Here is a 26315-nt window from a genome sequence, read left to right as displayed (position 1 = left end):
AACGATTCTTTTGTTAGGTCTGGTATCGGGATTATCTTTTCGTTTTCCTGCTGCTGTTAGAAGAAAAGTATGAGTTGGGAGCATGAATAATTTTGTTTTGGTCTGTTTTTCTTGATTTTATATTATTATCTTACTCTAACTAGTTTTCTAAACAGCTATATTATGTTATTGTAGGAAATTGTCAGTTCAGTCTGCTGTATCTGCAATTTGTCAAAGTGGAGCGTGTGACGTCTAGAACTTATTTTATGTCTGAACGGGCCACTCTTTTTTTATCGTCAATTGGATTACTCGGTGAATATAGTCCTACATCTAGAAAAAAGAGCAGAGCTGCTTCTGTTGAAGTTGAATGCATACATCTTGGTTTATTAGAGGGGAATAACACAGAGTTTCTTGGTTGCCAATTTATGCAACCCTGTGGTAAAGGAGGATTTCTAGTGTCAAGAGGCAACACCCTTCTGATATAATCTATCATCTCTCACACCATGGCTCTACAAAACATTGGTGCTTCGAACCGTGATGATGCCTTCTACAGGTATAAGATGCCAAGGATGATAACGAAGATTGAAGGCAGAGGAAATGGAATCAAGACTAATGTGGTTAATATGGTTGATATTGCAAAGGCCTTGGCTAGACCTGCTTCATACACCACAAAGTATTTTGGCTGTGAGCTTGGAGCCCAATCAAAATTTGATGAGAAGACTGGAACTTCCCATGTGAATGGTGCTCATGACACTGCAAAGCTTGCTGGACTTCTGGAGAACTTCATTAAGAAATATGTGCAGTGCTATGGTTGCGGGAATCCAGAAACTGAAATTATTATAACCAAGACGCAGATGCTAAATCTGAAATGTGCTGCATGTGGGTTTGTATCTGATGTTGATATGAGGGACAAGCTTACGACTTTTATCCTCAAGAATCCTCCAGAGCAGAAGAAGACAGCTAAAGAAAAGAAAGCCTTGAGGAGGGCTGACAAAGAACAACTTAAGGAAGGGGAGGCCGCTGACGAGGAGCAAAAGAAGCTTAAGAAGGAGGCAGCAAAGAAGAAAGGAACTTCTGGTTCAAAAGTATCAAGCAAGAAGAAAAACACTGGTTCCGATGAGGATCGCTCCCCTACTCACAGCCAGGGAGATGAGAATGACCAAGCTGCTGAGGAGGACAATGACGACGATGTCCAGTGGCAGACGGACACTTCCTTGGAGGCAGCTAAGAAGCGAATCCAGGAGCAGTTGAGTGCTGTTACTGCTGATATGGTGATGCTTTCTACCGTTGAAGAGGAGAAAAGGTCGCCAAAGAAGTCTCCTGATCATGAAGTGAAGAAGCCTGAGACGAAGAGTCATCAGAACGGTGCTGATAATAATACCCATGAAAGACTTGTTAGTGAGATCAAACAATCCTTGCAAAAGGGGACTTCTGCAGCTCGGCTTAAATCCTATTTGGGGACTCTTTCTGGCACACCCCAAGAAGTTATGGACGCCCTACTCGAGGCTCTCTTTGAAGGTGTTGGAAAGGGGTTCTCTAAAGAGGTTTCCAAGAAGAAAAACTACCTCGCTGCAGCCACCCAGACAGAGGGATCTCAGACGGTTCTATTGCAAGCTATCGAGTCCTTCAGTGGGAAGGCAAACCCTGATGCCGCAAAGGAAGTGGCTCTGGTTCTGAAATCATTGTATGATGTTGACATTCTGGAGGAAGAATACATTATGAAGTGGTACCAACAGGGCTTAGCTGGGAACAACAAGAGCTCCCCTATTTGGAAGAACTCCAAGCCGTTTATCGAATGGCTCCAGAGCGCTGAGTCGGAGTCAGAGCAAGAGTGACGGGCATTTCTCGATCGTTATTTTAAACGTCATTGTGCTGTTTCTTTGTTTGCTTATGCTTGTCATTGTATCTTGAAATAATGGTGGATGGCTGTTCTGGCTTTTCAGGCCTTCTGTTCACCCCTCGGCTGCGCTGTTGTTGTCTTTGGTTTTAACGTCGAGTGCGAGTCATTTGGTGGTGGTGGTGTCTGTTTGACCAACTATTGTAAGTGACATTGGTTTTCTTATGCATTTGCCCTAATTATGTCTTTTCATGTTGACCTTTTGGGTTATGATTTCATTTTACTTTGTTTTTCTCTTGATTTGATGATTTTCGCGGGACTTGTACACTACTACTTCCTGTGCCAATGATACAACGTACGTGTAGAGATCATGTTTACAGAAATGTTATATTGACGCTTGCAAAACACACGCGGTAATTCTGGCTTTCACTTGGGCCTCGTTTGGTGTTTAGGATTTGAGATTTGAGTGGATTTGATAACGTTCTAGATCCAGTGTATTTTGAATTTGTCATGGTTGAAAATAGAAGATGAATATTAACCAAGAAACTTATACCTTCTAATCACCACAATTTAAAAAGGATCGGAAGGGATAAGTTTTTTTCTTGGTTAATCAATCTTCTACTTTCAGTTATGACACGGATAAGAGTTTGACATGCACCTTTTTTTTTTCTTTTTTTCTTTTTTTGTAAATTTTAGAAAATTATCCCATCTGTTCTGTAGACACCAAACGAGACCTTAAGGTTGTAAAAGGTACACGAAAGGAAAACAAAGCGCAACGAATTATGCGTGTTTGAGTGCTTAACACTGATTAATTTGTTCTAACTGTCTGACGTAAGACAACTTTTACTGTAATATAATTTCATCGAAGGCTTCTTGTATCCCACACACATCTCATGAATTGCTGAGCCCATGGGCCTATAATAACCGCTAGCCCATGGGCCGATAATAATTGGGTCCAGAAAATTTTGGGGAAGACAATAAACAGGGTATGCTGAGGAAGATGATGAGCATGCGGTAATTACTTACCAAAAAATTTTTTGTTGGAATAAGATGTTTTATTCAAAATGCCGTAAGATCGTACCAAAGACAGTCCAAAACTGTATTAAAAGCGATAAAGAACGCTTAAAACTGCCAAAAACTAAGTATTCCAGATTAACATTGTAATTACATAACATGGATTTTAATTGACAAAACGAAAATAATACCTTTGAATGATTTATTTTCTTCCATTTGCTATTGGATTCGTTTATTGTTCTCAAGACAAAATCATCTTTGATCAATTCTAACAAAACTCTTCCCTTCTATCGTGATTGGCATTCAATTCAAGAGAGCTGCTCTTCTACGGTCCTCATTTTAGGATCTGTGGGGTCATTTTTTTACTTAAACCTTCAAATTACTCTTACTTTAGATTATGCTGACCTAATTAATTCTTGTTACAAGAAAATAAAATACTAATTGATAAAACAAAAAATAAGAAGATAAAAGAAGATTTCATGCATGACAGCGTGTGTTCAAACCCCGTCAATAAAAAAGAAGATTTCATGTCATGTCGAACCACATTCATCTGTAAAACCTAGTCTCCTCACCAAATAATAAAATCCAGCAAATCCAATTGCGTAAAACCCTAATAATTTTACACACCCAATTTCATCTAGTCTTTTATCAAATAATATTCAAACCCAGTTAGTTACAGAGCACAAAAAAACTTGAGATTGTGTGGTTTCAAAAATTGAGATCTTCTTCTTGATTGCACCGGACGATGAAAAATATGAAACATAACCCTCTTCCTTTTTCATACGCGAAAAGGATATTAAAAAAAAACTTAGGATAAGAGAATGGGAATAAACGATGGAGAGAGACTGTAGGGGAAGAAGACTTAAGGTTTTATGTGAGATTGTTTTTTTAATTTATTCACTTTGTAGAATTATTGTGTTTTGATGTAACAATTATTATTTATGTTGATAGTTTAATCTATCATAAGATTAATCTGATGAGTCATATGAAAACGAACCTCAAATATTCTCAAAATAAGAACCTTAGAAGAGCAGTTATGTTCAATTCAATTATATCCTTTAATACAATGTTAGGATTGAATATCCCCGTGCTCGAAAATTAACGTATTTTGAGATGATATAAGTTCATTTTGGCAAAAATTCTTTACATATATTTTTATGGGAATTGTTATTAACACTCAAAATTATCTCATTCAACACTCAAATTTTTCTATATTTAGAAAGAAAAATACACTTGTGAGGAGTATATAATGAAATTTTTGGAGTGCCAATAACACTTTCATTTTTTATTTATTATACAAGCGATAATAGAAGAGTGAGAAGAAACCGATGACCTTACAAATTAATTTTGTCATAAGCTCTCAACCATCAATGGCTAAAATCCGTTGCAAGTTTTTATTGTCAAAATCATGTATACACAATTTTAGTAAGGTTTTGTTATTTATACACTCACTTTTAGTTCTTACACACTATTTTCAATCTTTTACTGTCAAATTAAATGAATTAAAGAAGTTCGATAAACATTTGACAGGAAAAAAAAAAAAAAGGAAGAAGAAGAAGATTGATAAACAGAAAATTAACACCAAATTTTTCAAAACAGAGTTTAATGAATGTGCTTTTAAAACTTAATCCACTTCACATTTTTTTTCCAAAACTTTTGACTTCAAGTACAAGATGACAACAATGACACGAGTCACGTCTATGTCATTGTACATGACAAAACAAGGACAACAAAATGGCAGTCTTGTCAGTCTGATATGACACGTGACACGCGTGTCCTAAGTCAGAAAAATAATATATATTCAAGCTTAGTAATTATTAAACTAACCAACCCCGAATTCAGGCTTTATGTGCCCATTTTTAAACAATTTATTTTTATTCTACTACCAAATAGATAAAAATCGTGTCCACGTCATAGACAAGGTATTTTGTTCTCACATTTCGTGAGAGAAGTATTCTCTCATTCTAATTTTGTTTTTATTTGAACAGTTCCAGTAAAATCACGTCAATAAATTATATTAATTTTTTTATATAGATAATAAGATAAAAAATAAAGTATGAAAGGAGGGACGAAAGGAGATAGGAATAAAAAGGGAGAGCATCCTACTTTTTTTCATCATGGTTTCTTTTTTAGTACGAATTTTTAAGTTTAATTCGTATAAACAACGAGTTTAATTTTTAATTATTATGATTGATTTATTGTATGACCTAGTTTTAATTTTTCTCATCTCATATTAGAATATTGTTGGCTTTGATTTCATAAAAAAATTGATAAAGTCCTTTTACGAAAAGAATTGATGTATATTAAAATTTGTTTTACGTACATAAGTCTTCCTAATATTTTAATATCATTATAAATTGATCGTAATCTTTTCAAATGTTCAAAATAGATTTTCAATCTTTTAAAAAGTCAAATTTGTTACGCTAGTTAATTTTTTTTTTTTAAGTGACGGCAATGATGCTCCCACGTTTGGGCTTAATTTTTCCCCAAAATAATCAAAATTTTCAATTAAGGTATTCTTTTGTAAAAATTAGAATGAAAGAAAAAACCCACTCAACCCCACAACCTCTTCTTGCCGCTGTCCACCCATCAACAGTCACTACCACCCACATCACTTCTAAACGCAACGCATCACCATCGACTCCACCCTACACTTCTAAACCCAACGCATCACCATCGACTCCACCCTACAACTCAAGCTATCAACATTGAGAAGAAGGTCTTGGACATGGTATCAACCATGCACTGCAACAGTGCAACCATAATTATTATGAGCATGGGGGAACCAAGTGCTTAATGTTTGATGAAAATCTAAAGGCTCTACTAGCTGAGAATCGACAAATACGGAATTCGCTTGAGCAGAATCTTCCCTTTTTAACCTATTTTATTTATTTATTTGGTTTATTTGGATTATTTTAATCTTCCTTTTTTAACTTGTTTTATTTTATAATTTTGTTGTCCACATAAGCTTATAAGTTGGGACCATCGTCACCACACGTACAATTTAACTGAAATTTTTTAACTAAGACTTAACGAATCTGACTTTTCTAGTAAATTGGATACTTTTTTGAAGTATTTGAAAATTTTAAAACTAACTCGGAATGACAATAAAAGGTTGGAAGTTTTTATGTACTTAATTCTTGAAATTTTGAAAAAGGTGATTCAGTAAAACCTTCTTTATGAAAATAATATAATAAACATAAGTCGAGAGAGCATGATAATTGTTTTGAAAATCGTTATCTATCATGAATAAACTTCAAATTTGAATATCATGAAAATATTGAAATTACTGCAAATAAAAGTTTAAGATGGACTCAAATATTAGTATTGAAGAAATATTTTTGTGCCTTATCATTACAAAACGTGTAAAAACAGAATTCAAAACCCTAACTTATCTGATTGCCATGCTTATCTTGTTACGACAGAAAATTAGTTCATAAACGTAGAAAATTGAAAACGTTTAAATAACAAAATAAATAGAAGTAATAATTAATTAAAACCTAACTGCGTTTATAATTATGGAATTTTGATGATGCCGAGAGTCCTTGTCTACAGGCAACACAACAGCTACGATTAAAACCCGGTCCGTGCCATCGCTACCCTAACATCAACTCATCATTTTTTTTAAGAAAAGAAACGACATCGTGTTTAAGAGGGCGTCCTGTTACCCGTATAGTATTATGTGGCTGCAAGGCCTTCTACCACAGTAGTGCAAAAGAATATTATCCTTACGTTACGATATGGATTATAATTCCATCAACTTTTTATTATAACATCTAATCTAACAAATATTTTGTTAGAAAAAAAAAATTATGAGGCTCTTCGAATCAACAAAAAAATAGAATTAATGCTAATTTATGCGCCAATATTTTAACATTTCATAAAACATGACAAACACCAGAAGCGATTAAACTGTGGAAGCTAATCCTTCATTTTTATTATATTTCTGAAATTGTATAAATTTTATTTGTGATAAGGACAGTTAAAACATAATTTAATTGAAAAAAGAATCCCAAAAAAATTGAGAATAAAATCGTAACAACCTGATATGTTGACTTTATTGAGGCAGTGTCAGTGTGGCATTCATTGACTGAGAGTGAGGGCACACCAAATGCTGCTGCCTCTGGGATTTTCAAGTACAATAACAATCATCTCGCGCAGACTGCAATGGCATGCTCTATTCTCTACTGGATTTACTTTTGTCAGCTCCCGCTAATTGGTTTGTTCCATAACGTGACTATGCAGATATGATGCTATTTAAACATAAAACAGTCTCTCGTAAATTTACATGATACGATTTTGACACGGAAGCACTAAATTTGGGAGTTTTATTCTTTTTTTCACTGCATTGGCAACATAGACTTACGTTAGAATCATTAATATCAACACGTAACGTTTGAATGTGTCGCACATGCGTAAATAAATCAATACATATGATGAATCGTGTATTTTTTATTTTATGAAAGCGATTTGACAATATAGCATGTTTAAGGCATATTCCTTTATTGGCTTATGACTCGGAGTCGGGTATTAATCCCTGTAACTGAAATAAGAACAAACTTTTACGATTATTGGGACAGTAAATTAAGAAAATGAGCTCATTGGGCAATGGTAAAACGATGTAACAAACAGTGAGGAGAGAGAAAGAGAGAGTACATGGCAGTTGGTTGGAATAGGAGGCGGTTGCATTTCTGTGGGCAGGGCAACACTGTAATATGGTGAGGACCATTTCGCCCCGAAGCAATTTATATCGCTAGTATTCTATTGCCCTTGGGTATTGGTTGCGTGCCGGTTCTCCGACCCCAACACGAAGACGGCACTCTCTCTCTCTCTCTCTCTCTCTCTCTCTCTCTCTCTCTCTCTATTTCTCTCCCTCTCTCCTCCTGTCACATACTCTGAGGCAACCACCACCAAATCAGACACACTCCCTCTCTCTCTCTCTCTCTCTCTCTCTTTCCTCTTCCCAAATCCCTAGCCGAAATAATCCAATATGCCTCCGCCTCACCGTCGTTCGATCGACCCCAAAATCTGGCGCGCCTGCGCCGGAAACTCCGTCCAAATCCCCACCCTCAACTCTAGGGTTTACTACTTCCCTCAGGGCCACCTCGAGCAATCCTCCGCCTCCTCCGCTGCGCCTATCCTCCTCTCCCCTCTCCTCCTCTCCAAGCCTCTCATTCTCTGCCGGATCTCCGACCTCCAGTTCCTCCCTGACCCCACCACGGACGAGGTCTTCGCCAAGCTGCTTCTCGTCCCAATCCCCAATGAGTTCCCCAACGTCAAGCAGCCCAATGGCGACGAACTCAACGCCGACGATAATGGGGACTTGGAACGACAGGATGACAGAGTCTTTTCGTTCGCGAAGATACTGACGCCTTCGGATGCTCACAATGGCGGTGGATTCTCTGTTCCGAAGTTCTGCGCGGACTCCATCTTTCCTCCGCTTAACTACCAGGCCGAGCCGCCGGTCCAGGCGCTCTTCCTCACCGACCTCCACGGCGTCGTTTGGGAATTCCGGCACATATACAGGGGTACTCCGAGACGGCACTTGCTCACCACTGGCTGGAGCAAGTTCGTCAACCACAAGATGCTCGTCGCCGGTGACTCCGTCGTCTTCATGAGGAACGGGAGGGGAGAGATGTTCATCGGCGTCCGTCGCGCAGTCAGGCCCAGCGCCAGCTCTGACTGCGCCAGGTGGAACTATCACATTGGAGGCGGACCGACGAACTCGATGAGGCTGAAGACAGAGGATCAGGACTGTTCTGGAAGGAAGGTAATGTCCGCGGAGGCCGTGGCCGAAGTGGCGGAGATGGCGGCGGAGGGGAAGCCGTTTGAGGTGGTGTATTATCCAAAAGCGGGGTGGTGGGACTTTGTGGTGAAGTCTGAGGTGGTGGAGAAGGCATTGAAGGTGTTTTGGACGGCTGGGATGAGAGTGAAGTTGGCTATGGAGACGGAGGACTCGTCCCGGATGACTTGGTTTCAGGGCACTCTGTCGACGGCTTCGGTACCGGACAATGGACCTTGGCAGGGCTCACCCTGGCGCATGCTTCAGGTATTGGTTCTTCAGCTTTTAGTCTTAGTTGATTTTAAGCTGTTATTATCTCCCAATTGATGCAAAATTAAGAAACTCATTTTGTATTTTGAACGGAAGAATTGGGCATTAGTAAGTAGTGTTAATCCAACCTCTTTCCATTAGGGAACATATCATGGTACTAGTTTATATCTATCAGGAAGCAGATATGGGATTTAAATTTAAAGGAAACAGTCGATGCTACCACCGCGGCATTCTAATATGGCTCGGTTTGGCTGATTTTGCCGTTGGATTATAGTCCTGTTCAATTACTGGCATTTGTTAATGGATTATAACAAATAGCCCACTTCTTGTTGCGCTTTAATTCTGGAGTAGAAGTTGACAAGAAAGAGCAGTTGATAGTTCGGTATTGCATCGCATGACACTGACTTTTCTGTAGGTTTTGGTTCAAATACTTGATATCAATTATGTTAAAATTCCTAAACTTACATTTCTCTTGCTGCCGAGAAAAGGTTGCTGCCAAACTTACCGTTAAGAAAAGAAATTCCGTGTCAGGATAATCTGATTCGAGTTGTGGGCTGTTATCTATTGTGTTGAGGCACTGGTCCGTTTAAGTTTGCAGTTTAGCAAAGTATAATGTTTCACAGCAAATCCTAGCTGAGTTAAAGAGGCGATTATATCAGGCATACAAACCCAAGAAATGAAATTTAACACACATGTACATACACGCGCACGGAGAGAGGGGTGTTTATTATTTACGGTTAAATTTTAAGCCAAAATACATACACACAATATTGCAATTTTCTACATTTTGTTACATTCTGATACTATTGTTCTTTCTCTTCATTATTGACTGATGTTAAGTTTTATAATTCTTGCCAAGCAATTAAAATAATTAATAACCTCTGTATTGTAGGTTACATGGGACGAACCTGAAGCTCTGCACAATGCTAAGAGGGTGAGCCCATGGCAAGTCGAATTTGTTGGATCAACACCTACAATTCAGACAACGTTTTGCCCCACAAAGAGATTCAGAGCTCCTTTGAGTCATGGGCTGTTGATCAATGCAGAGGAAGAATTCTTCTTTCCTATGGCAGGAGCAGCTAATTCAGCAATGGGGCCATTTAGTGCATCCTTGTTGAACTACAATTTTCCCGCGGGCATGCAGGGAGCCAGGCAAGATACATTCTCTGTATCTAATCTATCCCACTTGTTAAGTGAAAACACTCCTCAGGCGTGCACTTACAATTCCTTTGGCAACAATGAGGTGCCAAAGCTGAAGAGGGTGTGTACTGAGTTGAACATTGGTAGTTCACAGTCTGATGAATTGTCACCAGATAGCCAGAGTAGTGTGCCATCCTTTGGGATGGAACTTGATGGAAACCGGTTGCAGACAAAGGTTGGCACAAGTTCCTTTCAGCTGTTTGGTAAGATCATTCATACAAACCAGTCTGCTGAAGGTGGTTCTGATGATGTTGGTTGCACCGAGGACAGTGGCAACAATGAGTACAATGAAGCAGACGGAGGGCACAACCAACTGGATCTTAATTTTACCGAACTTCTTGAAAGGATTGATATTAAATGTCAAAAAACCTCAGCTGTTGATTCTTGTACTTTGTGAACTGTGCTGGTGGCTGCTGTGCCATAAATTGCTGTGCAGGTAAAATCTCTTCTCACTAAATCACATTGAAAAGTCTAATCTACACGTACGTTATGATTGGATTTGGATCTGGCATGCTTCATTCGTACAGTCATGAGTTTTGAATCTTTATTCCTTTTATTGGACTTTGCATGCATAAATCCTGTTTTGCCACTCCCTTCAACAACCACATCCTCATGTACATAATATATTCTTTGTGTAACCTTAAAGCTATTAAAATATAACACCACCATACCGAACAGTGCTCTTTCCATACTTCAATTGCATTTTCTTGGGTTTACGACGATGAAATCGTTTTCATCATCAAGTTCTTTGCTATTTTATTATTCAGTGATTTTGCTGGTTTGTTAGATTTTTTATTACAGTATACGAGATTGGAAATATTCCTTCACAACTGGAGTATCACAACACAACACAACAGTTTGTAGAGCCTGTAAATTAAGCATTATGTGCATCATTTGTATCCTTTGGCATTTGATTCTCCAGCCGCAACTGTCAGTTAAGCTTTTCTGAAGGAACAAAATGTTATCCAACTGAACTGATTTGAACATCTTGTTAATTGCCTGAACTTATTACTCATAATTAAACATAAAATCGAAAGAGACCAAATACTGTGGGGACTATAGTTATGATTTGTTGAAAACCAATGGTTTCTAGTGGTTATGGTTTGTGCAACCTGAATTTGTTTACAACCGAGCTTTGCCTAATGCTCGTTCTGCTTCCTCTGTTTGCAGGTGCTCAAGGCCGGCAGGAAGCTGACTACTAGTCTGACCGTTGAAGTAGTGAAGTGTGTAGTGTGGGGGGTTTGTTTAGTTTGTGGTGTTGGACGGTTAAAACGTTCTGTGGACTTGGTTTTCCATGTTCCAACCAGATTGATGTTAATGCTTGATTGTGACCTTTGATTGCTTCAGAGTTGAGACATTGCTGTTCATTGTTTCTTTGATGAGTTAATTCTATTTATTATTGTTATGCAAGTGTGATGGTTCTTCATGGGATCCTATTATGGTTTTCGTATTAAGAAGCAGCCAGAAAAGGGTTATGATATTGTCATGGATAAGAATTTAGCTGGAGTCATCATATCAATGTGACTTTATGACGAATTGTTTGTTCAAATTACAATTTGACCTAACCTGTCCCATTAACTGCAATAACTGTCGGACACAGCACGAATTGACATTAAACAAGGTATTTTCCTTTTTAGTTATCTATGTTAGGGATGTGTTCGGATTGTTTGGTTTTTTACCAAAACTGAAATCGAACCAAAACTTTGGTTTGGCTCTGTTCAATTCAATTTTCTTTCGGTGTTTTTTTTGTTTGGTTTTTTTTTTGTTGGTTTGATTTTGTTCGGTTCGGTTTCCGTTTTTTTTAATTTTATAAAATTTGTTCTTCTTTTAATATGGAATTTTAAAAAGAGGTTTGCATTGGTAGATTAATTATAAGAAAAAAGGAAAAGTGGGAAGGTAGTTGTACAAATACAAGATCATATAAACCAATCTTACTCTATCAACAACATCCAATTACTAAGAAAAATAATCACCATATCCTTTCATAAAGCAAACAAATAAAGAAGCTTTTTCAAGTTCCGAAGCCTTCCAAAACTTTCTTCTATAACCAATGGAATGTCCTTCCTAATAGTACACTCCTTGAAAAAGCCCTAGGCTTAGTTTCAAACTTGGCAACAAAGTTTCACAAAATAAACATTATGGGCATACATCCATAAAGTGTAAAGGATTTGGTTTGGTTTGGTTCAGTTCGGTTTCCGAACTTCCAAAATCAAAACCGAACCAAAAGGTTTGGTTTTTCCTTTTTCGGTTTTCAGTTTTTTTGGACCGACCCTTAATCTTTGTTGTCATGGTGATTCTGAGTTTAAACCCTTTTTTCTTCCTCAAGTGTAAATTAAATTGGTAATATAGTTTGTATTAAAAAAATCTACTTATATGGTATGATAATATTTCTCTTTACCTATAAGTGAGAAGTCTCATATTTAATTTCTACTGATGACGTTGATATCAAATTTAACTCACATAAATAACGATAATGTATATATTTATTTTGAGTTTGATATTTAATTAGTGACTGACATACTCATCCCCTAATCTTATGGCACGTTTACGTAAGGGTAATTAGAATAAGGAAAGGGAATTGAATTCCGATTACGGAGTATTTTGGTGTTTACTAAACATTAAGGAATCAAAAAAGTGGTGGAGCCCACACGAAACAAGGAATCCAATTCTTGAAGTTGGAGGAACGGGATTCCCTAGTTTTGTGAGGTATTTGAATTCCCTGAGGGTAAGGGAATCGGGAATGGATCTTTTGTTCCTATTATGCCCTCACTTGTTTCTTATTATCCCAACATTGCCCTTCATTTGACACTCATCATGTCATTTTTAATAGATAAAAAAAAACTTATTTATATATTTTTATATAGATAATTTTATTATATAAATTTAATTAAGAATTTAATAGAATTAATTTGTCACATCCCCGCCCAGGGCAGATCACTTCCCGGGCCCGCTCCACCACCGTAGCACGATATTGTCCGCTTTGGGCTTACCATTCCCTCACGGTTTTGTTTTTGGGAACTCACAAGCAACTTCCCAGTGGATCACCCATCATGAGATTGCTCTCACGCGCTACTCGCTTAACTTCGAAGTTCCCATGGAACCCGAAGCTAGTGAGCTCCCAAAAGGCCTCGTGCTAGGTAGAGATGGGAATATACATATAAGGTTCACTCCCCTGGACGATGTGGGATGTCACAATCCACCCCCCTTAGGGGCCCAACGTCCTCGTCGGCACACATGCGGCAAGGGTTAGGCTTTGATACCAAATTGTCACATCCCGCCCCGGGGCGGATCACTTCCCGGGCCCGCTCCACCACCGTAGCATGATATTATCCGCTTTGGGCTTACCATTCCCTCACGGTTTTGTTTTTAGGAACTCATGAGCAACTTCCCAGTGGGTCACCCATCATGGGATTGCTCTCACGCGCTACTCGCTTAACTTCGAAGTTCCCATGGAACCCGAAGCCAGTGAGCTCCCAAAAGGCCTCGTGCTAGGTAGAGATGGGAATATACATATAAGGATCACTCCCCTGGGCGATGTGGGATGTCACATAATTAGTATGAAAATAATTGATTTATGTAAGGGCAATTTAGTCATCAACTTAGTTTTCATTCTAATTGAAGTGAATTAGTGAACAACTGATATGGACTCAACATCATTCTTGCTATCTTTTAATAAATAAATAAAACCTATTTATATATGCTTATATAGATGAATTTTATTATATAAATTTAATTAAGAATTTAATTTAATTAATTGGTATGAAAATAATTTATTTATGTAAGGGCAATATAGTAGTCAACCTAGTTTACATTCCGATTGAAGTGAATTAGTAAACAACTTATATGGACTCAACATCATTCCTACTTCGATTCCAAACAGTTTTAGTAAACAACTTCAACAGGAATCTGATTCTGATTCCACCTCATTTCAATTCCTCTTCAATCCAATTCCTCCTCAATTCAATTCCTCTCAATTTGATTACGAATTAGTAAACGCGCCATTAGAGTAAAAGTTGTTCATTTGAAGAAAAAAGAAAGACATGGAACAGTCCTGGGTGTCTCAAGATCGCCTAGAAAGGTAGTGGGTCTTGAGCCCAAAAGACAAAGACTGATGGATCCTGAAGCCCATCTCATCCAGCTCTCTGCAAAACTAAAAGAAACCAAAACTACAAACTTGCCACACACCATCGTCGTTTCTTTGCCTCGAGAACTTGAACCTGCCTCAGCTGCCGTGCGGCTGCTTAAAGGCCTCGAACGGTCGGTCACCGCATCTCTACTTCACCAACTATCCGTCTGAATTTTAATGGCGAATTCGTTGTTTCTTCCAAATCACACCTTGGTAGCTCCGCTTCCTCGTACCCTCTCTGCTTCCGTCTCCTCGAAACCCAACAAACCCCAACCACCTCTTCTTCCTTGTCCTCCTTCTCTTCGTCTTCTAGGGCTTAGCAGGTTCTCTCTAACCACCACCTCTTCCTCCTCCGTTATTAATCACAGCAGTGGCAGCAGTGGCGGCAGTAGGAGGCGTGTCTCTTCCATCAAATCTCGTCTCACCCCTCAAGCCTCGGTTACCCCAGTAAGTAGGCTTTCTTCATTCTCTTATTCCTAACTTCGCTTTCTCCATAATTTTTAATTTCTTTCTGTTTATTTGCGTTATTCATCTCTAATTAGTGGAAATTGGCTAAATCGTTATCTGTTATAAGTTGAATTCTCGATTTGGTGGCATTTGAGATTACTTGGCATCATCGCAACATCGTTTTGGAAAGTTTTGGTTCAAACTGAAGCAGCAATTCTAGTTACTTTTGGTTCCAGTCTAACAAAACAATCCAGCATTTCGCTTTTCGTAGATTCTGATATGCACATTTTAATGGACTCAGACACTCGTGATGAATCCCTACTTCTCTTAGGGTTTAGGGTTTCGAAATCTTCCATGTTTATATTTACATGATTCGCTCATTTTGTATTAATCAACACTCTTCAGACTTTTAACTATTTGTACTTCTTTTGTCTTGCTTTGATCCTTTGTTTATAACTTTATATGGTTGTGCTATTTGTTTTTCGTTTATAATTTATATTCTTGCTTATTTATCTTTATATTTTTATGGTTAGTTGAATTCCAGAAAGGAAAATAGTAAGGGCAATGCAGGATCTTCTGAAAGCGGAGCAGATCAAGAGCATTTTCCCCCTTTGAAAACCCTCCTTCAAATTTACAAGGAGGCTATTTTTAACGGAGATAGAAAAACTGTTTCCGAAGTAGAGGCTATTATAGAAGTAATAGAAAACGAGAAGAATGAATTAGTCAAGAAAGTATCTTCTGCATCAGCAGAGATAACATCTGGGAAGGAGAAACTTATCCGCTTGCAAGCAGATTTTGATAATTGTAGAAAAAGATTTGAGAAGGAGAGGCTTACTGTAAGGACTGACGCCCAAGGAGAAGTGATTGAGAGTCTTTTGCCCATGGTTGACAATTTTGAGAGAGCCAAACAGTACCTTAAACCCGAGACTGAAAGGGAAGAAAAGATTGATGCAAGTTACCAAGGTATTTACAAGCAATTCATTGAGATTATGAGGAGCTTGCATGTAGCTGTCGTTCCAACTGTGGGAAAGCCTTTTGATCCTTCAGTAAGTGAAAGCTTTTGAGAATTACTTACTTCAATTTATACTACAAAAATTAAATTATGCCTGTTTGCTTATTTTTTCTGGTCAACCATATTTAAGGTTAAAGTGATCTTAGAATTCAATCTTGACTATGTGTACCGTTTTAAGGATTTAATATGATATCTTTTCTTGGGTCCAAATGATGGAAAAAAAAAACTCCATGTTTAGAAAATTGGAACGGTGTTTGAGGTAGGATGTCGATAAGGGAATGATATGGAAAAGAACGGATGAAATTTTTTTCCCTATGCAAATTTTGGAAGATTATTTTTGCTTAAGTCCCTTGCCTTTCTATACTGTCTTCCTTCTACCAATTGAAGGAAAAGCTATCTTTCTTTGTACTTTTTCCTACCTTCTCCCTTCCAAACATGCTTTCCGTAGATTATTGTTTGTTTTACTTAGGGGTGAGACATTCTTATGATGGAATTATTGTGTATATGGGCTCAGTATAAATCTTGATGTATGCATTCAAATTTCTTTACCCGGAAAAGATTGGGACAACCTTAATGTGCACTAAGGCCCCAGTACATGCTCTAAGATTTTTGCAGTTTCCAATCTCCACTATTGCTCAAGGGACTTATCAAGAATCAAATTTTCAGAACCTTGAGTGAAAATTACTCGTTTGTGTGTCTACTGTTTACATCCGCCTGGTTAGGAGATTGTCCTGTCCCTGCCAAACAGCATTTTATTGAATTCACTAAAAGCTATTTGTTATTGATGTTAAGGGTTATGCAGAGTGGTTAATTTCCCACTTCGCATACCATTATTATGTGTTTTGCTTCTTATTGATTTAGGCTCCGATGGATCGAAATTTTCTTTGGTATGTGTAGAAGATATAATATTTTTCTGACTCTTGTACCTCAGTGATGAGTGGTGAAAATCTTTTACTCCCTGCCACCAATTGATCTGTACCTTGATAAACTTTCCGATGCCAAATCTAAGTTTTTAACTTTCTATTACAGCTGCATGAAGCTATTGCACGGGAAGAGTCTCAAGAGTTCACGGAAGGGATTATAATTGAAGAAATCCGCCGTGGATTTTTACTCGGAGGTCGGCTTCTGAGACCAGCAATGGTTAAAGTCTCATCAGGGCCTGGCAGTAAGAAATCCCCTGTGGCCACCGAGAAAACAACTGCAGGAGTGGAGAAATGATAAGCTTTCTCATGGAAGCTGAATTAGAAGTTAGGATACATCTGCTTTCATCGGCCAATCTGGAGTTTTTTGTCGACGGCTACGGTTCTTCGAAAGTTTCCGAGGTATAAAAGTTCAAATTAAATTGTCACAATTGGCATGTACAATAAGCCAGGCTCATTTTTTGAAAGTTCGATTTAAATTGTCACATTTGCAGGTGCTATACTTTTGTTTCACAAGAAAGCACTCGTTATTTGTAATTCTGGGAATGTTTTGTATTAATCACATGGTTCTTGATAGCAGAATGAAAATGCAGCTCATTGATCTCCAACATGCTAAATTGTGCTGCATAATGTTATATACATTCGTTAAGCTTCGGGGCCATTTCATAACCATTTCATGTTGTCTTTGGCTTTCAGTTCTTGGTTTTTTTTTTTTTTTTTTTTTTTTAACTAAAATTTTGTTTGGTAACTACATTCAGTTTTCAGGTTTTAGTTTTCAAAAACGTATAAACTTAATTTCAAAAAGTGAAAATTCATGGCAAAATTTGAAAATTAGAGAAGGTAGTTTTCACTTTTCATTTTTTTGAAAATTGAAAAGAGTTACTAAACATGATTTCAATTCTTAGTTTTAAAAAAAGTAAAAATAAAATTTAATGGTTATCAAATAGAAGAAATCTCAAACACAAATCGCCGGTCATTATTCTAATAAAAAGTTCCAATGCTGAATGGTATTACATTGAAAGGGCCATTTGGAGTTATTCACTTATTTGGTAGAAAGAATAGTGTGCATCCATTTAATCTCAATATTACAAATTGAAAAAAAAAAATTGTTTTGTTTTGTTTGGCTATTTGTACTCATTGTTAATAAGATATTGCATGTAATATATATGTAAACAAAAAAAGTTAATCTCATTGCACAAGTTTGAGTTCGTCATAAATAGGTCGGCTCACGTGAGCTTGTTGTACATTTTAATATGAAAACTAAAATAATATTGACAGAAAAACAAAACGCGAAAATCATGGAACTATCTAATCATACTGAAGTATGCTAGCCTAGAAATCCTAATCCTTGTTCTAGAAGAAATCTCAATGCAACTAGGATTTACCCACTTTTTCCATTTCCTATTAATACTACTTTATAAATCACAAACTTTAGGGTAAATTACTGTTTGCACCCTTAAGTTTGTCAACAATTTTCTAATTATTCCGAAAGTAATAGATTTCAGTTTGTAGAAGTAGTGGGGAGGGTTGTTGTCTGGTTTTGTGTCTTAGTTTTGTGACTGGTTTGTGCAATCTTGCTCCTTGTTTTGTTTATGATTTATTTGTTTTTAAGTTTTAACAGCCAAACGAAGTTGTTTGAGATACTCTAATGACTAGAAGGAGCCTTTGCTATATTTATTATTTTTGTTGTGTTTGTCCTGGGCCAATCTATTTCTGCAATTTTATTTAGCAAAATCCATGTGGATGTACATAACAAACTTACCAAAGGCTGATGTCGAATTCACTGCAAGTCCAAGGACAACTTGGGCAATCATGTACTCTCTCCCGGCGGCACGTACAACTTTACGTTCCACAACAATTTATGGGACATAACCCTCTACTCATTGATCTTTATTAGTCTCATTGCATTTTTATTAACATATAACTGAAATATTTTACTATTGGGACACATTGTTCAGAAATACTTTTAAATTTCTAGTTTTTGTGAAACTTAATGATGTAGCTCTTTCTTGTTTTGATTGGCTATTTGTACTCATTTTTAATAACATATTGTATGCAATGTTAATATAAACAACAAAGTTAGTCTTGTACAAGGTTGGACTCTTGTACAAGGTTAGGCTCGTCATAAATAGGATGGGCCAACCCAACTTGTTACACATTCTTAATCTAAAATCTAAAATAATATTGATAAGAAAACAAAACGCCAAAGTTAAAAGAATAACCTATTTATAGAAGAGTATGCTAGCCTAGAAATCCTAATCCTTGTTTTAAAAGAAATTTCAATCCAACAAAGATTTACTTAGTTAATCTCTTTCCTATTAATACTACTTAATAAAACATAAACTTTAGAGTAAATTACTGTTTGCACCCGCAAGTTTGTCAGCAATTTTTAAATTATTTCAATGGTAGATTTCGTTTGCAAAAGTAGTGAGGAGGGTTTACTTCTAGTTTCGTGTCTTGGTTTTACGACTAGTTTGTGCAATCTTGCTCTTTGTTTTGCTTACGATTTGTTTGTGTTTTACATTCTAATAGCCAAATGAAGCTGTTGGAGATACTCTAATGGCTCGAAGAAACCCTACTATATTAATTATTTTTGGTGTGCTTGTCCTAGTCTATTATGTTTCTGCAAGCTTGATTGGGAGAATCCATGTGGACGTATAGAACAAGCTGCCAATAGTTGATGGCGAACTTCACTGCAAGTCTAAGAAGGATGACTTGGGCAATCATGTATTCTCTCTTGGCGAAACGTACAACTTTACGTTTCACAACAATTTATAGGGCATAAACCTGATGGCAAATGAGCCAAGGCTGCCTTTAGCATATACAAGGCCAAGAATGATGAAATCGTTGCTTGCGTCGTTATTGTGGGAAAATTTATACAAGAACTACAATCTTGAGGATGGGGCGAGTTCACCAAATAATGCTCTGGCCAATGCATACTATTCATGATCTTTACTACACTTATTGCATTTTTATTCATTGTAATGTATAACTGAAATGTTTTAGTAATGGGACACTTTGTTTAGAAATACTTTTAAATTTCTAGTTTTTTATGAAACTTGATGATTTAGCTCCTCCTTGTTTTGTTTGGCTATTTGTACTCAGTGCTAATAAGATATTGCATGTAATGTATATGTACACAACGAAGTTAGTTTCAATGCACAAGGTTGGGCTCGTCGTAAATAGGTTGGGCCAGCCCAGCTTGTTGTACACTCTTAATTTGAAATATAAAATAATACTAATAAAAACCAAAACACCAAAGTCAAACAATAACCTATTTATACTAGAGTATGCTAGCCTAGAAACCTAATCCTTTTTCTAAAAGAAATCTCAATCCAACTAGGATATTCCCACTTAATCACTTTGCTATTAATACTACTCAAATAAATCACAAATTTCAGGATAAATTACTGTTTCCACTCTCAAGGTTGTCAGAATTTTTTAATTGTATCGATCGTATTAAATTTCAATTTCTAGGAGTAGTGAGGAGGGTTGTCGTCCGATTTTGTGTCTTGGTTTTGAGACTGGTTTGTGCATAGTTACAAGTGGAAGATAAAAGAAAAAGGCTTCCTTTCCTTCAACAATCAGAACAAGCTGTGGAAAAATCTCCACAAGAACTACACTCCTAAAGATAGAGCGAGTCCACCAATGCTCCAGCCAATGCATACTACTTTTCGATCTTTATTACTCTCACTACATTTTTATTCATTGTAACATATAAATGAAATGTTTTAGTAATGAGCCACTTTGTTCAAAAATACTTTTAAATTTTATATTTTTATGAAACTTGATGATGCAGCTCCTCCTTATTTTGTTTGACTGTACCCAGTGTTAATGTGATATTGCATGTAATGTGTATATAAAGAACAAAGTTAGTCTCATTGCATATGGCTGGGCTCGTTGTACAATCTTAATCTGAAATCTAAAATAATATTGATAAAAGGTATATTTGTCGATTTGCCCCCAAACTTGTATAGACCTGTCAATTTTTCCTTAATTTTAATTTTAGCCGATTATCTCCTAGACTTTTATAATTAGCCAATTTTCCCCTTGAACTTTAATTTTAGCCGATTACCCCCCTTGAACTTTTATAAATAGTCAATTCACCCCTTGGTGCTAGATTTTAAAAATTTTCATCCAATTTTCCATCAATTTTGATCATGCAGACAACACACGACAATTGTATGGGACAAAAAGAATGGAAAATTAGATGAAAGATTTTACAATCAAACAGTAAGAGGGAAAACTGACAAATACCTCTTGTTAAAAAACGAAACGTCAAAGTCAAAGACTAACCTATTTAAACTATATATGCTAGACTATAAATCCTAATCCTTGTTTTAAAACAAATCTCAATCCATCTAGGATTTACCCACTTAATCCCTTTCCTATTAACAAATCACAAACTTTAAGGTAAATTACTCTTTATAGGGTCTAGGGTTTAGGATTTAGGGGTTTAGGGTTTAGGGCTTAGGATTTAGGGTTGGATTCAAAATTCCGATTTCGATTTGAGTTGGGAACATCCAAAATGAATTCGACTTCAGAACAAGTGTTAAATTTTTGTTTGTGGAATCCGAAAAACACTTTAAGAATGAAACTACAGAGGAAGAAAAAGGGTCTCACGTTGGATGCAATGATGTTAGATCCATGATTTTCATCTAGTTTTTTAAGTACTTTTTAGTTTTTCCATAAAATGGTGTTTTCGAATAAGTTTATTAGAACTACAGGTTATTGGTATTTCTCTTTATTTGCAACTAAGAAGTCTCATGCCCTACTTACAAAAATTACGAGTTTGAAACCTAGTTATTATGGTTAGCTCGTTGTGTTTTTAGCTCAAATCTCCCACTTAAAAGGAATAGGGTTAAATAAAAAATAAAATAAAATATGTTTTGAATATGAAATGGAGTTTTGAGGTTCTTGATTGTGAAAGAGTCATAGGGTTTTTAACCCAATGACCATCATTCATGAGATTTGAATTCATAATCTCCTTCAACAAAATAAAGTCTAAAGGTCACGAGACTAATTCATCATTGATATTACCTAAAGGCCTTGTTTGGTACAAAGGATTTGAGGAAGAAATGAAAAAAGTTATCCCCAACTTGGAGACAGAACGTGGATTAATCATGAAGAAAACTTATTCATTTCAGTCTCCCAAAAAAATGAAATTAAAAGGAAGAAGTTTTCTTCATGTCTTAACTATATTCTCCAGAAAATAAAAAAAATTATTCTCCTCCACTTTCGATACAACTTGAATTTAGAGAATTATCCAGTTCAAAACTACTACACTCCAAACAACTATTGCATGGCTTAAAACATGGAGATACAAACTATTGGCATAAAACTTCTCTTGGGGATATTCTTTGATTCAATGAATGGAGATACCAATTGGCTAAGTAGATTCTATACATGTTTTTTTTTTTTTTCCTGATTTAAAACATCCAAGTGGAAAGAAATGACGCTTCTTCCACATTGATTCCATTCACTTTTAATTATCAAATAATGATACGAATGACAATGTATACATACATGTCCAAACACCCTATATCTCTATGCCTCCACAAGTGGTTTTGAGACTTCAAATTTCATAATCGGTAGCATGAAAGTCTGGTTATGCAGATTTCTGGCTTTGCTTTCAAATCTGAGCAACGAAGCCCGTGTTCCTTGCACGTTGTCAAACAAGGGCAGCCAGACAACAATAGAGAGTGCTAAAAAAGTGTTGAAGGCTAGCACTGAAAGACAGGTCGGAAGGTACTTTGATCCCAAGCAAAGGAGCCCTGGCGGACCCATCCACGACGTTACTAGTTCTTGGCCATAATCTTCGGAGCTTCTGATCAGCTGAATGTGTACCAATGCCAGGGGGCATAAATATACTTGAACCCTGCAAATAGTACTTGGCTGTAAGACATAATGTATATAGTCCCGGGAAGCACAACCTGAACAGGGATGCAACTTATGCTCAGTGAGTAATATAATTCTTGTGATTTGTGTTGTGTTCATGTGCACCCTGATTAGTAAGTGAAGTTTCAATGTGATCTGAGAGGCAAAAATGTTTAGTTAGTTCACTAAGACCATGGTTTCATAAACATTGATCCAAGCATCAGTCGGTAAAAGGATAAGGTAACTATTTGAATTAAATTATAGAATACAATTAATATTAACAATGTAGTCGGCTAAGTGTATTTAATATGCAAAAATACACCCAAAATAAAAGTAGATGAACAAATAAACATGAAAGACGAATACTACCTTCCCTGTGTAGCGTCTTATGGGCCATGAACACCCAGGAGAATGTCACGGTGAGTGCTTCCTCCAGTGGAAATCTGCACTTAACTTACAAATATCTTCTTAAGAGAAAACTTGGAAGGTCACATATCCGCAACAATGTAGGAATACAAATAGCCAAAACCTCTTTAACAAGGAAGATAACTCTGTTGTTTATGCAGCCTCCAGCCGGTAAGCTTAGAGCATGACCGGTGCAGGAACCTTCTAAACTCGCCTTTTCTGTATGCTTGTGATAATTGTGCACAAGAACTCTGCCTTGATCAAACAACATCGAAGCTCAATTTGGAAAAACACCAACTTTTGATGCTTCCCCAAATGTTTTTTGTATGCTCTTTTGACTCCAGCACAGATGTCACCATTGCCAGGAAGTAACTTCCAAAACATATAACTTGGGCATCTCGCTTCTTATGGTGATAGAAGTATGAACATCTCCCCTCTCATCAATCTTATATAACTTTGGCTGATCTCCAGCAGTCGATAGATATCAAATTCTTAGACATATAAATTGGAGGATTAGCATGTGAAAACTTTTCCATCTGCTAATTTTTGTTTTCCAAAACCTGATTATGGGGAAATCAAAACTGGCACTACCGAAATAATTAACCATCTATATGCCTGAAAGAGAAGCTCAAACAGCACGAAGTTTATTCTTCAATCATTAGTGACATTTTCATCCTTCTTCCACTAAGCTATCATGATCACAAGCTGAAAGCCTACAGTAAAGGTTATAACTCAGGCTCAACCCCCGCCAACTGCATCTCCCCAAACCAGGCAATGGCCTTCTTGGCTGTTCCGTTAGTTGAATTAGCAGAAAGCATGGAGTTCAATACAGAAGCATCCCCTTTAACTTCATAGTCAAAGACTGATTTGGCGTCCTTGATACTAGCACAGTTAGCATACATGCCTATCAAGGCACTTGCAAGGCTATAATTAGACTGATCAAGATGACTCTTTATGATATAACCGTGCAGTTCTCTTCCAAATCTCAGAGCTTCCGTATCACCACAAGTAAGGAGAAGTATCATAAGCGTAATAGAGCTTGGTCCAAGACCTTCTTCCAGCATTTCACTGAAAAGTTCAAGAGCTCGGTCCAGCTGCTTGTTGTTGACATGGCCTGCAATCAAAGCATTCCAACAGATTGTGTTTTTATCCTCAGTTCTCCTAAATACTTTAGTCGCTGAAACAATATCAAGACATTTTGAATACATGTTGATCAATGCGCTTGAAACATAGATGTTATGCTCAAAGCCAGTCTTCAACGAATATCCATGGATTTCCTTCCCTTGGCATAGTAGATTGAGATCAGCACAAGCTGCAAGAGCACCAGCAATAGTAATGGAGTTCGGTTGAATTGACTCATGGAGCACATCATTCCCAAAGCAACCACTTGATGAGGATCGCATGGTCTGGAACAGTTGTAAAGCTTCAAAACTAAGCCCAAATTGTTGAAAACCAGAAATTAAAATGTTGAAAGAAATAATATTTGGCTTCAAATCCATCCGGACCATCTCATAAAGCAACTCATATGCCTCATTTATTTGCCCGCTTCTTGCATGGCCGGTCAATATTGTGTTATAAGATACCACATCGGGTTTTAAGCCATGATGATGCATCGCCCTAAGAAGCTCTAACCCCTTATTTGCTTCTCCTTCATTTACATAAGCTGCAATCATCTCATTCCACATAGAAATGCTTTTGCTCTCAGCCTTGGAAAAAATTCTCTCTGCATATTCTTTCATCCCACTTTTTGAATACATATCAATTAACGAACCCTCCACATGAATGTTCCCACAAAGCTGACGCCTTAGAGCAAATCCATGAACAGCCCTGCCTAAGTTTAAATCTTTTAAGCCTGAACAAGCTGGTAAAATGCTTGCAATTGTAACAGAATTTGGATCCTCAGGGAAACATATCATATTATAGAACACTTCCAAAGCATCCTCGAAAAAGTTATTCTGAACAAAACCGGAAATTATCCCATTCCAAGTACCAACCCTCGGCCTCAACCCTTCTTCCTGCATCGCTTCCAAATACTGAAGAGCTAAATCAGTCTCTCCATTCCGTGCAAACCCCGATACAAGCGCATTCCAAGAGATCAGGTCAGGCTTGACACCATTCAGCTGCATGGACTTAAAAACCTCTATTGCCTCTTCAAAAATGCCTTCATTCATGAAAGCGGAAACAAGGGCAGTCCACGAAACCACATCTCTTTCCCTCATTGCATCAAACACACTCATTGCAAATCTGAAGTCCCCGCAATTGGCATAAAAATCAATAAGCGCATTCCCCACGTAAACATCGGAATCCAAAGCCTTCCTTATCACAAACCCATGAATCATCTTACCAATCCTCAACATCCTCACCAGAGCACACGCTTTCAGAACCGTAGGCACAACATATTTATCAGGCATCGCGCCCTCATCAACCATCAACTTAAACACCAAAAACAAATCTTCCCACCGCTCCGACCGACAATACGCGCTTATCAACGCCGCATAAGTGGGTACAGTTCTGTTGGGAATATCATTGAACATTTTACGTGCATAGTCTAAAAACTCATTATTCTTAGAGTAAAGCATAGCGAGCTTGTTTCTTACCCAACCATTATCCTCAAACGCTTCCAACTTCAGAACTTGGGCATGAATTTGTCTACAGTCGGACAAGGGGTTGCTCTTTAGCAAAGAAAGGCAGCGACTAATCTCAGAACTGGGTTGAGCAGCTACTGGGTTGTGGCTGACTTTGGCGGTCTTTTTGGCGGGAAGGGGGAGATGGGCTTTCGGGTTTGGTGGGTTTGAGAGTGTGGCGGTGGCGGAAACGACGGTAGTGGCGGTGGAAGCTTGAAATTTGAACTTGGGCTTGTGAGAACTGCTGGGTATTTGTGAGAGGGAAGCTTCCGCGAGTAGGGGATTGCTGGGAAGCAAAGAAGTCCGAAGGATTCCCATTTCCAGAACGAAAGAAATCGATGATGAGATGACAAATCCGCCCAGTAGAAAGCAAAGGAAATGGATGAGGAGGAGGAGCACTCAGCAGCACGGTTCTGCGGCGCCCGAAGATACAGAAAGAAGAGGCCGAGCAATGTAATGGGCTTGTCTTTTTCTGTTTTTGAAGTTTAAGATGGAGGGTTGGGTTTTACCTCTCCAACGAAACTCTGTCGTTTCAGGGTTATCTTCACTTAGGGTTTTTTTTTTTAAATTTTTAATTTTATCAAATTTGTTAGATTACTTGTTATATCATAGAGCCAATAGGGTTTAAACTCACGTTATGATGCAAGGGCAACTCTCCTTCCTACCAATGTAGTAGAGCGTCACTTGTAGTTTGAAACAAATAATTTTTCCAATCTCTACCGAATATACTTGGACACAAAAGCCCTGAAGCAAAAAAAATATCGCAGTTTGACATTAAAAATTGGAGAACAACTCATATGGGCATTTTCGACAAACAGTAAT

At 37.4% G+C, this 26315-nt stretch overlaps 4 protein-coding genes across 6 annotated transcripts; 3 read left to right on the top strand and 1 right to left on the bottom strand.

Moving 5' to 3' along the window:
- The first annotated feature begins 181 nt into the window (after positions 1-181).
- On the top strand, positions 182-2074 carry LOC137746968 (putative eukaryotic translation initiation factor 5-2). The gene has a single exon (XM_068486974.2). It carries the CDS (start codon positions 483-485, stop codon positions 1812-1814), a length of 1332 nt encoding a protein of 443 aa, XP_068343075.2. The 5' UTR covers positions 182-482; the 3' UTR covers positions 1815-2074.
- Positions 2075-7524: 5450 nt separating this feature from the next.
- On the top strand, positions 7525-11492 carry LOC137709984 (auxin response factor 17). The gene is made up of 3 exons (XM_068448959.2): positions 7525-8879; positions 9775-10518; positions 11253-11492. Exons 1-2 carry the CDS (start codon positions 7821-7823, stop codon positions 10477-10479), a joined length of 1764 nt encoding a protein of 587 aa, XP_068305060.2. The 5' UTR covers positions 7525-7820; the 3' UTR covers positions 10480-10518; positions 11253-11492.
- A 2722-nt stretch (positions 11493-14214) lies between these two features.
- LOC137708984 (uncharacterized) lies at positions 14215-17195 on the top strand. The gene is made up of 3 exons (XM_068448136.2): positions 14215-14655; positions 15189-15701; positions 16697-17195. Exons 1-3 carry the CDS (start codon positions 14386-14388, stop codon positions 16883-16885), a joined length of 972 nt encoding a protein of 323 aa, XP_068304237.2. The 5' UTR covers positions 14215-14385; the 3' UTR covers positions 16886-17195.
- A 4722-nt stretch (positions 17196-21917) lies between these two features.
- Positions 21918-25966, bottom strand: LOC137712062 (pentatricopeptide repeat-containing protein At1g19720). 3 transcript variants are annotated; one of them, XM_088686975.1, is made up of 2 exons: positions 22834-25966; positions 21918-22620 (listed from the first exon to the last, which is right to left on the bottom strand). In XM_088686975.1, the coding sequence occupies exon 1, from the start codon at positions 25809-25811 to the stop codon at positions 23595-23597; it is 2217 nt and encodes a 738-aa protein (XP_088543101.1). In that variant the 5' UTR covers positions 25812-25966; the 3' UTR covers positions 21918-22620; positions 22834-23594. The 3 variants fall into 3 exon arrangements, with proteins under 3 accessions (XP_088543101.1, XP_088543100.1, XP_068307312.2); XM_088686974.1 differs by having other exon boundaries at positions 21918-22520; XM_068451211.2 differs by having other exon boundaries at positions 21918-22465.
- Positions 25967-26315: the final 349 nt, after the last annotated feature.

This window comes from Pyrus communis, chromosome 15 (assembly GCF_041283825.1).
Source record: "Pyrus communis isolate YQ-2024b chromosome 15, ASM4128382v1, whole genome shotgun sequence".
Classification (NCBI taxonomy): Eukaryota; Viridiplantae; Streptophyta; class Magnoliopsida; order Rosales; family Rosaceae; genus Pyrus; species Pyrus communis.
The sequence above is the reverse complement of the archived record's forward strand: the minus strand, read 5'-3'. Positions and strand labels throughout refer to the sequence as shown.

Bases quoted from the DNA above. Each gene is read 5' to 3' on its own strand.
- LOC137746968 (XM_068486974.2), top strand. From the start codon at position 483: ATGGCTCTACAAAACATTGGTGCTTCGAACCGTGATGATGCCTTCTAC.
- LOC137709984 (XM_068448959.2), top strand. From the start codon at position 7,821: ATGCCTCCGCCTCACCGTCGTTCGATCGACCCCAAAATCTGGCGCGCC. The intron at 8,880-9,774 runs GTATTGGTTCTT...TCTGTATTGTAG, and splicing joins CACCCTGGCGCATGCTTCAG to GTTACATGGGACGAACCTGA.
- LOC137708984 (XM_068448136.2), top strand. From the start codon at position 14,386: ATGGCGAATTCGTTGTTTCTTCCAAATCACACCTTGGTAGCTCCGCTT. The intron at 14,656-15,188 runs GTAAGTAGGCTT...TTTTATGGTTAG, and splicing joins CTCAAGCCTCGGTTACCCCA to TTGAATTCCAGAAAGGAAAA. The intron at 15,702-16,696 runs GTAAGTGAAAGC...TTTCTATTACAG, and splicing joins GAAAGCCTTTTGATCCTTCA to CTGCATGAAGCTATTGCACG.
- LOC137712062 (XM_088686975.1), bottom strand. From the start codon at position 25,811: ATGGGAATCCTTCGGACTTCTTTGCTTCCCAGCAATCCCCTACTCGCG.